This window comes from Alligator sinensis, unplaced genomic scaffold (assembly GCF_000455745.1).
Source record: "Alligator sinensis unplaced genomic scaffold, ASM45574v1 scaffold1433_1, whole genome shotgun sequence".
Classification (NCBI taxonomy): Eukaryota; Metazoa; Chordata; order Crocodylia; family Alligatoridae; genus Alligator; species Alligator sinensis.
This window is the reverse complement of record NW_005843978.1, coordinates 11,588-22,122: the sequence shown is the minus strand read 5'-3', so window position 1 is coordinate 22,122 and position 10,535 is coordinate 11,588. Positions and strand designations below refer to the sequence as shown.

Here is a 10,535-nt window from a genome sequence, read left to right as displayed (position 1 = left end):
GAGACTGCGCAGTTTCCATGTCACAGACTTCCCCCCAGCCCTACCTCCCTCTTCAGCCTGTGATAGAGCAGTGAGATCTTTGATGCGATGGCAGTGGGAGAAACACTGTTTTGAAGTGCTAGTGGCATCAAGAGGAGATAGCTGCATGTTTCATGACAATAGTAGTATCCCAGCAAATAGGAAAATCAGGCCTGAGGTTTGTATTTCCAAAATTAAAAAAAAAGATCAGATTCTCCTCCTCTGGCTCTTTTCATCTGAGACTGGAGAGCAGAAGAGGGTACAAACTAGAAATGGTAACTCCTTTGCAATTCAGCAAGATTAAAGACTGACTCCAAAGACTGTTTATGCAACTGTGTTGAGCCCTATTACAAACTGTATTGGCATAATGGATCTTTCTGATTTTAATCAGTCCAATTTGTCAAAGTCAGGTCACATTTAGAAAAAGAACCTTAATGTAATGGGACAAGGTACCATAAACTTACATCCTGAGCCAACAACAGTTTGGTTACTGTGACAAGTGACTCAGAAGGGGGTAGGCAAGCAGCAGAGCAGCCTGCAGAGGGCTGCACTCCCAATCAGGAGTCACATGGCCAGCAGGAGCCTACCTGATTGGGAAGAGGGCACAGCTGTGAGTGATAAGAACAGGCCCTGAGCAGTGGAGCCAACAGTTTGCTGCAAGCAGCCAGAGGGGGAACATTGTCTGGCTAGAGCTGCTGCTCATGTAACATCTTGGAGGTACAGGGCAGGAGCTATGGAGATGGGGGAGGCTCCTGATCCTGAGGCATGATCTAAAATTACACCCTGCTGGGGCTGGATGGTGTGATGGGGCTGCCAGTGGTAGGGCAGTCCTCAAGAAATGACTCATCTGTGCCTCCATGGTATGTTTGTGAACAAATCAGGGCCTTAAGTGGGAAACCAGAATCTAGGAGTGGAATTATATTTCTTTCTAGTGATCTACATGTCATTTTGGCATGTACACATGTGTAAAGTAATGCATCCAGGAATAGAATCACTACCCATGTAAGTGACTATGTATGCCTGTACTAGCAACAATGGGCGGTAGGTGGACAAGGGCTTCCCCATTTCTTAGCTACAAGAGTTGAGCATCTAGTGCACTAAGCACACAGGGGGACTCCTGCCACCGTCTCACCCAGAGGATTTGAACCTCAATCTCTCTGTTGTTCCTCAAAACCCATTAACCACCATGTCATGGGTCAGACAATATCCAAGCCTCTCTCCACCATTCCTGTGAAAGCTGAGCATCTGCCAGTTGCATTTTATATAGTCATTTGGGGGTACGAAAAGGATGAGCAATGTAGGAAGAAAGTTTCTCACTCTGAGCTGAAACCAAGGGCCCCTCCTTTTCAGGCCAGCAGCCATGTGCCTGAACAACACACCCTCTGTTCTGTGGTGCTCTTCCTGGCCCCACACATCTCCCCTCATAGCTTCCCAAGGGTAAGGTTTTAAAGAAGTGCTGGAGAGGAACGTAGCTTCAGCACCTACACAAGTTGCCTTAGATGCACTTGTTGCTAAAACATAGAAGGGCCGTCTTCTTAACTCTGACAGTGGCTGCTTTGGGGCTGACTATATTCTGGGGTCTTGGATCCTGCTACACATCCAGAAAAGGTACACCTGTTTGGCTGGGCATGTGTGAAGCTAGTGTAGAGCCTACTGTGCATTCCCAGTCCATACATGGATGTGGATGCGCACACTATACAGCCACATGGATGAGAAATAGAATGGCTACCAGTGTTAAGAGCCAAAATGCCTTAACTGACCAAAAAACTACTTCAATGACCACAGGGGAATAGAATTCCACCCTAATTCCTCCCGTCTTAGCCACTATCGTATCTCTTCTGGGCATGAGAAGAAGCTGCATTTTAGACACCAAATCAGTTTTTGTAATAAAACTTAGGTCCCCAGAGTAGTGGATCCCTAACATGGGCTGGGATGATATAGCTGGTGATGGTCCTGTTCTGAGCAGGGGGTTGGACTATGTGACCTCCTGAGGTCCCTCCCAAGCTTAATTTTCTATGATTCTGTGGCCTACAGAATTTTCTATATGGGAATCCCTCTCTCAGCATTAGGCAGCTGTATTCCACTTCAATCCTAATTTGGAGCCTAAATTCTTATGTGATCTCACTCTAAGAACTTAATATATACTGAAAAAGATCTCTAGGTTTATTCTACTGTAGTTTCACTGTATACGTTTTCATAAGAAATTAGGTTAAATTCTAGTAGTAAACTGCTTTATGAACTTTAAAAAGCAAATGAATAGGTTTGCATGCAGAAATAGAAGTATAACTATAGAAAGAATAGGAGGAGGTGAGAAAGTTTTCTTGTTAACTTCCAAGGGGACAAAATCAAGACAGAAAAGTAGTTGGAGATGGACAGGAAGAGACATCTAACAAATGCAGCTGTAATTAGTATGCTAACAAATGTACTCAGGAGACATAGGGCTCTGACGAGCAAGAGGGCTTCTGTGTCCCAACCTTTAAAATTGCAGAATGTATTTATTGACATTTTCAACAAGTGAGTATTACTAGGACTGAGATTTCATTCTCACTTAGGTCAGTCATATAGCTCTTACTAATCTCATTACTAGCCATACATTACATCTCGTTGTTGGGCTGAGCTCGAAGTTACAAAATTTCTTCAACTATGAGTGATCAGCCACATTGAACTGACTGTGTAAATGGAGCATATTTGTCCTGTCAGATTTTGGTGCCAAGTGCTATTAAGTAGTTTAGAGCACGATTCAAATTTACCTGGTGGAACTGCAGGGAAGTAATCAGGAGTTTAAATATTCACCTTCCTGCTAGTACTCAGACACTTAAGGACCACAGTCAAGTGTCTGGGACTTTGCCTTTTTTTAGTGTGTATGTTTGTTTTTCTTTTAAAAAAAAATAAGTCAAGGAAACAGAGACAGCTGCCTTCATTACTTGGATTCTTGGAATCAGTGACACCTTCTTTAGACTTCAGAAGGTAGGTAAAGAACTTCTCACAGCTATTGGATAGAAATGTTGTTTCCTAGCTATCAGACAGATAACATAAAAGAACAGAAGATAAATGAATAAATACTTTTCTTATACAATTCCTAGGATGACGTAAGATTGCACAACAAATCTATTTTTTCTTTAGTTTTCTAAGATTTAAAATAGTGGTTGTGCTTAAATAAGTTTATTAGTAATGGGGTGCTTTTGGCATGCTGTTATAGTTTTGTGTAAACCAACAAAGGGTACTCCTGGTTAATCAATACAGTGAGTAAGAATCAATAGAGTGGTATTTTACAAAGTATATAAACACCATTTCTTTGGTGCTCTGAAGTCAATTTATATCTTCTGATGTTTTAAATCCTTTGCAAGGGATTGGCAATAACTTCATTAGTATTGTACTAGGGATGTTTTCATTATCTTTATATATGAAGAAAGAGTTAAATAGATGAACAACTCATATCATATTTTCCGAATTATTTAAGTAGGTTAGGTGGTTACATTTTATTGAAACAAATAGAATTAGGACCCAGAACAGAAAAAAGGATTTAGCAATCTAAACCAGGACTAAAATCCAGGAATCTAGGATTACCCCCTGAGGCTTCACAGTTGCATATGCGGCTTTTTTCTTTCTGGCCCCATGAATTCGCTTTCTTTTCTGTGTAGTGACCCAGGTTTAATAGGACAGCTTTCCCTCCTTAATTTAGACAGTCAAATTCTCCTTCTAGTAACAGGATCTGCAACAAGATCTGAACATCCACCTAAATTCGTTGACTTTGAAATCCAGGCCTAATTGTCATGTGTTCTGCAGGAGGGAAATTCTTTCTCTCTAAAAGAACTGCTATTCAGTTCAATCCAATCACCAAAGCTAAAGAGGAAATGTGTTATGATAACTGCACATCAGAGTAAAAAGCCATAGGTTTTTGGTTTTTGTTTTCCACCCTCCAATTCCTTTTCCTTCTTCCTGAGTCAGTTTAATGGGTATCTGAATCTCCAATTCTGAAGCATAAACTCCAGTGTCTGTTATAATTATCGTACAGAGCACCAGTGCATCAACACAAGTTCCAGGTCACACAATGGACCAGCTGTTCTTCTGTTTGTCAGGTGTTTCAGTGGTAGCTGCACATCAGAGTATAAAGCCAGAGGGGTTTTCTGTTTGTTTTGTTTTCATTCCCATTCCCTTCTTCTAAAGTTAGCTTTGATGGGTATCTGCATGCTCAGTTCTGAAGAATGAGCCCCATTGTCTGTTGTAATCATGGTACAGAGCGCCAGTGCATCGGCACAAGATCAAGTTGACACAATGGCCCAGATATTCTTCTATTTCATTGTTTTTTCAGCGGTACTTAGCAACCCAGAATGTCATTATATTATTTCCTGGTCATCTAAATGGCCATTTTTGAGTGTCTGTAGGGATTCTTGGCACTAATTCTATTCGTGGATGAGTAACTCTGCACATGTGGATGGCACAGGAAGAATAGAGTGCCATCCCCTGCGTGATTCAATTCTACCTTTGTTGAATCCCTGAAAAAAGAACTCATACTGAAAAAAGTTGTGTGGGTCCTCCTCCCTTTTTCTTGTTTTTGTGACTCAAGTTCATTTATGGTTTCTTCAAGGACTTTAATAGAATGTAATAGGACTGCACTTGGGAACCTAACTACCACTTAGGCATGAAATATATGGGCTAAGAAATAGTCCAAATCTTCCAGACCTCCACCAGGGGTGCTGTGTTGATTTCCTGCCTTACAGCTAACCTAAGACTCTATTTCCTCCACTGAATTACATTATCAACTTTATTTAAATTGCCATAAATCAGATGCTATTTCATAGTAGTCAAATGCCTGGTTCTAATTTTACCCTGAAGTAAATCAGAAGCGACCTAACTAAAGTTAAAGTATAGCTTGTTTTATTAAGTTCAATTCAATGTGTCAGTGAAGACTTTGTTTCCATGCAGAACACTGTCAAAATACAGTAAGTGGAGTCTAATAATACTTTGTTGCAAAGGAGTTCAGAATTTTGCTCTCCCCACGCCCCCCCAAGATTTTCATCTTTATCCTATTTCACGAAAGTGTGTGTGATCTGGGAATGTCAAGTAAGATGTTCAGAAAATATTTATGTGCCTAACACCTATTCAATTACTTCCTTTGGGTTGGCTCTTAATTCCTCTTTTTCCCTTCAAAAATCTCCCCTTTGATTTCTATTGACATGTCTACACATCGCCTTACGGTGACATCGTTACTATACCATGCTTTAGTACTTCCTTTTGGTGGTTGCTACATCACCATAGCATGTCGTATGGTGACAGAGCATTGCTATGGCGATGTAGGGCGACTCATAGATGTGCCCTATAGAAGCAAGACCAGGTTCTTCAGCAGTTCTGGTTATCCATTACTTATGTGCCCAAAGCTACTGAAATTTATAATAGTGTTTTAAGAAGGTTGGGCAGCCAGGTCCAAATTAAAAAAAAAAAGAAATTAAAAGCTACTTTAGTAACATTTCAGATAATTGATGCACCTTTCCTCTAATAATGTATAGGTCAGGATAGGTGTGCTTAAATATCCATGTGCATGAGAAATCTTATCTTTTTAAGTGCAGATACATACAGATACACACACATACAATTACATGCATATGCATACCCCTACCCCAACCCCTATACCTACACATGAACTGTTTGGGGAGTGAAATAGATAAGAGGTTTATAAAACAAGTATCCATTATCTTAAAATAAGGCCACTGTTTCTCAACATTTCCTGTATTGGCCTCCTAAATGTGAGGCACCATATAACCAATGTAGATTATTTCCAAATACCTTTACAAGTGTATGCAAATAGATTTTTTATAATTTCATTCTCTTTTCAGATGGCACACACTGAGGAAATGCAATGGCGGAACCAAACCACCATAACCAAATTCATTCTTGTGGGGTTCTCAAATCTCCCACACCTGCAAGGCCTACTGTTCTCTGTGGTTCTGTTCCTGTACTTAGTGACAGTGACTGGGAACATCCTCATCATCCTCATTATCACAGAGGACTCTGCCCTCCACTCCCCTATGTACTTCTTCCTCAAAAACTTATCCTTCTTTGAGATCTGTTTTACCTTAGTCACAGTGCCCAAGATGCTGGTCAACCTCCTGGCTGATGACAAAAGCATCTCGTTTTTTGGATGTGCGCTCCAGATGTTCTTCTTCTTCTTCTTTTGCTGTTCAGAGTGCTTTCTCCTGGCAGCCATGGCCTATGACCGCTACGTGGCCATTTGCAACCCACTGTGCTATACCACTGTCATGAATCAGCAGGTCTGCTGGAGGATGGTGGGAGGGGTTTGTATGCTTGGAATCCCTGTTGCCCTGCTTCAAGCAGCTTGGCTTTTTAACTTGCCTTTCTGTGGTCCCAATGTGGTCAACCATTTCTTTTGTGATGGACCACCAGTTCTGAAACTGGTTTGTGCTGACACCTCTCTTTACGAGATGCAGGCCATGGCTTCCACACTTTTGTTCCTCATACTCCCATTCATGCTAATCCTGATCTCCTACATCCACATCACCATCACTATTCTGAAGATGAAGTCAGCTGAGGGCAGGCGCAAAGCCTTCTCCACTTGTTCCTCACACCTCATTGTGGTGACATTGTTCTACGGGAGTGGCACCCTGATGTATCTACGGCCCAAGTCCAAATACTCACCGGATGTTAAGAAGTTCCTGTCTTTGTTCTATACAGTCATCACACCCATGCTGAACCCCATCATCTACAGCCTGAGGAATAACGAGGTGAAGTTAGCTCTGAGGAGGATGCTGGAGCGGAAGGTATTCTCATGGAAATGGTAAATGAGATTTGTAAGATGTTTTTGCAAAATGGTGACTTCTCCAGCATCCTGAAAACTTTCTTATGCAAAGAAACTCCTGCAGACATCTGTACAAAGGGATATTGTATTCTCAGAGTCAGATCTGAGAAAGGGACAAAACAACTCTTTGGAGATTCTTTTCTAGTGACATAGTTTGAATAGAGTTCAGGAAATCTGCTCCCATTCTTGGGTCTTATGCAGGTTTCCAATTTATTTTAGGAATGTCATGTAGGCTGTTATTTGCAAAGAACCTAAGCAGGTTAGGTCCTGAAATCCCACTGGTTTTCAATTGGTATTTTTCTCCTTTTGGCTTCTTGAATATCTCTGGCTAGAAATTCATGTTGTCAAATGAAGTGGATAAGCTCTGCCATGACGCATCATGGCACAGCTGATCCACTTTCTCAGTGCTGTTGCAAGTGGGGGAAGGGGGTGGTGAGCAGGGTGCCAAAGCAAAGGGGCACCAACATGCACTGCCCAGCTGCGGTGAGGCTTGGGATGGAGCCATAAGCAGCTCATTTAAGGGGTTGCAGTGATAGGGGAAGGGCAGCTCGTGCTGCTGTGTGCACTCCTGGGCACAGGTGATGGAAGCCTGAGGCTAGTGGGGCTTAGCCCCTTCAAATGTGGGGCAGTGGTGGCAGCACAGAGGACAACAGGGCAGCCTGGGTGTGGGCTCCAGGCAGCTGCAGCGGGGGGGGGAATTCACACAGACACAGAGGAGCAGCCAGAGCCTGCAGGAGGCCAGGAACCCAGCCTGGCCTTGCCATGTGTGGAGCAGCACCCAGCAGGTAAGTATGTAGGGGGGAAGGAATGGGAGGAAAAAGTCATGGGGGAACAGACTGAGGCCCCCATGGTGAAGGAGGGAATGGGGCAGGGGCAGAGGCTGAGGCAAATGGAGGCCTGGGGTGGGTTGTGGGAGGGTTGGAGCCCAGGTGGCTTGTCCAGGGGCATGAGGGGCTCCTGTCGCTGTGTGCATCCCCGGAGTAGGCATGGGAGGCATGTGCCTCCCCAATCTGTGCGCAGGGTGAAGGTGGACTGCCACTGTGGGCTGGGGCTTTGTGCACTGCTGGAACTGCCCTGGCAGCCATGTCACACTGTGTGCCTCCTGTTAGGCAGGTGGCATTGTGTGGAGGACAGGGACGAGTCAGCAGGGTGCAGAGCCCCCACCTGAAGCAGCAGTCCACCTCTGCCCCACACACACACACACCCCTGCCATGCCTGCCCTGGGGGTGCACATGAAACACCCATGCTCTGACCCTCCTACAAACCACACTGGAGCCCTGTTCATCTGAGCCCCTGTCCCACTCAATCCCTCACTACGGGGGCCTTGATCTGCCCCCCTACAACCCTTCCCTACCCCCACTTCACCCCCTACACACTTAAGTGCTGGGCAGTATCTGTGTGTGCGTGTCTGTGTGTGTAGAAATATATTTTAAGTTTTACCCAGTCCCCCCAAATAAGAACTTCTCCCTCTGCCTATGCTCCCAGGCAAGCATGGGGGAGGGGGGGCGTGTGCCCCAAGACCTCTGTGCATGGTGAGGGCAGGCTGCCACTGAGGACTTTGCCCCAGGTGCCAAACTTTGTTGCTACAGCACTACAGTTTCTGGTACTAAGCATGTCACCTCTTGTCTTACCTTTGAGGGTGTGACACAAGGGCTGATGTGGTCTCCCCAGTTTTTCTGCTCAGTCAGACCCATGCTCTATGCCTGTCTGGGTAGTTAAAAGCCCTTCCCCACTCAGCCAGACCTGAATCTCCATGATCAGAGGATGGGTCTGCATGAGTGGCGAACCCTGACTTCCCATCTTTCAGAGGGGTACCCCAAGGTTGTGAAGGTGTCTCTCTGTAAGTGGGGAAAGCAGGAAGGTGCTCTGGGGCTTGGGGGGCCTGGGGTGGTAGGATAGAAGAGGTAGCCCAGGCTGCCTGTACTCTTCCACCACAGAGGTAATAGAATCTGGTCTTTATCGTGGTCTATGTCTATTACCACGTTTTGTTGTGCGCTTCCTTTTTTCCCCATGTGGTACAGCAAAGATTATCAACATCTATTTGCTCAATAGTTACGTCACCCTTAAAATTTTTATGAAGGTAAAAATAAGACATCAGGCAACATCTTATTTCTGTCCTCTGAGTCTCAGTTTTGAATCCATTGCAAGGAGGAGACAGAGATTATATAGTGATAAAATGGACCTTAAATTGGAAGGGAGGGGAAGTAGTGTTGTTGAAAAAATATTATTAGAAACAGCCCCCCAAAATCACATCTTTGCAAGACAGGAGATGAACTCAGCATCTTACTGACATCTAGGCAGAAACTTTCTGTTGCAAAATTGCTGGAGGCAGGCTGACTGGAAGCAGATGGACTGGAACTGGGACAGGAAAAAAAATTAGTATCCTCAGGAGGACATTCCTGACCATAATATTGTTCATAGCCTATGTGTGCTACCTGTTCAGAAACACATGGGAGTCATGAATAAGTTTCCCAGTGTTGACAACTGCAGTATCTATAGCATCTGAGACTTGATGGAAGTTTGCAAGTTGGTAAAATTCCTGCATGGTCTGTGTCTGACTGCCTGGTTTTTCCTTACAGTGTGCAGAGAAGACAAAGGAGTTGGGGGCATGTTGAATGATAGCCTCTAGTTAGTGGCTTAGGACCCTAAACAACATGGACTTCCTGAGGTCTCTGATTTGGGCATCAATCAAGAGGACAATATGGCTAAAGTACTCATGATCCTGTTGGAGAATTAAATAATTCTTTCAAAGGACATTGCTTTAAAATTAAATTCCCCGTTCTGATTCCCCCAATACAGACACAGAGTCATACTCAGGTGATGTGGTCGGTGCAAGTGTTGAGAATTCCTCCTGTTGATTATGCTGTACTTCAGTCTACTAAACTGCATAGCCAAGCTCTACACCCAGACCTTGTTCAGAGGCACCTAAGGGTGCTTGTTCATGTGATGGGAGTTTAATCCTCACTAAATTAAACAGGTTTATTAAAATTGACATGGTGTGCCTTAACTTATTGTATCACTGTGTACAACTGACAGCTTTTCAATCAAATAAAGCTCAGTGCACAATTCACGGTATATTATAGCAGGGAGTACTGCATAACATCCAGCCCACTGATCTCTTCGGTAGTTGATTGCAGCAGGGGATGCCAGCAAACCACTAATCCCCTCACTCCCAAAACGAATCCCTCTGAAGATGCAGATGCCAGCAGGCAGCCCCACTCCTGCCCCTAGCCTTTGGCCCTGGACTGGCTAGAAATGAGGAGGAGCCCACTGCCCGCCCCAGATTGTAGCCTCCAGGCATTCTTTCCCATTGTGCGGGCACAACATCACAGCACAGTCAGATCCACTGGTGTTCTGCAATTGCAGCAGGCAGCATCACCAAGCCTGCCTGCATGCATGGTCATCTGCCTCACCACACATGGCCCTGGCATGGATGCGTTCCTGGGCCATTCTGCCCCTGGCTTCTCAAGGTCCACCCTTATTCACAATGGTACCTTCACCCCATAATCCACCTGTTTCATAGTTTCATAGTTTCATAGTTACAGGGTCAGAAGGGACCTAATAGATCTTCTAGCCCGACCCCCCGCCAGGGCGGGAGAACAACCCAAAAAAAAACACCCTAAAAACAAAAACGGGACTCAAATGAGTCCAGCCAGGTAAGTATCCAGCCTCTTCTTAAAGATCCCCAGGGTAGGGGCCAGCA

At 44.5% G+C, this 10,535-nt stretch overlaps 1 protein-coding gene across 1 annotated transcript; it reads left to right on the top strand.

Moving 5' to 3' along the window:
* Positions 1-687: 687 nt before the first annotated feature.
* Positions 688-6,853, top strand: LOC102372453 (olfactory receptor 10A7-like). The gene is made up of 3 exons (XM_025195819.1): positions 688-878; positions 2,912-2,985; positions 5,853-6,853. Exons 1-3 carry the CDS (start codon positions 857-859, stop codon positions 6,813-6,815), a joined length of 1,059 nt encoding a protein of 352 aa, XP_025051604.1. The 5' UTR covers positions 688-856; the 3' UTR covers positions 6,816-6,853.
* Positions 6,854-10,535: the final 3,682 nt, after the last annotated feature.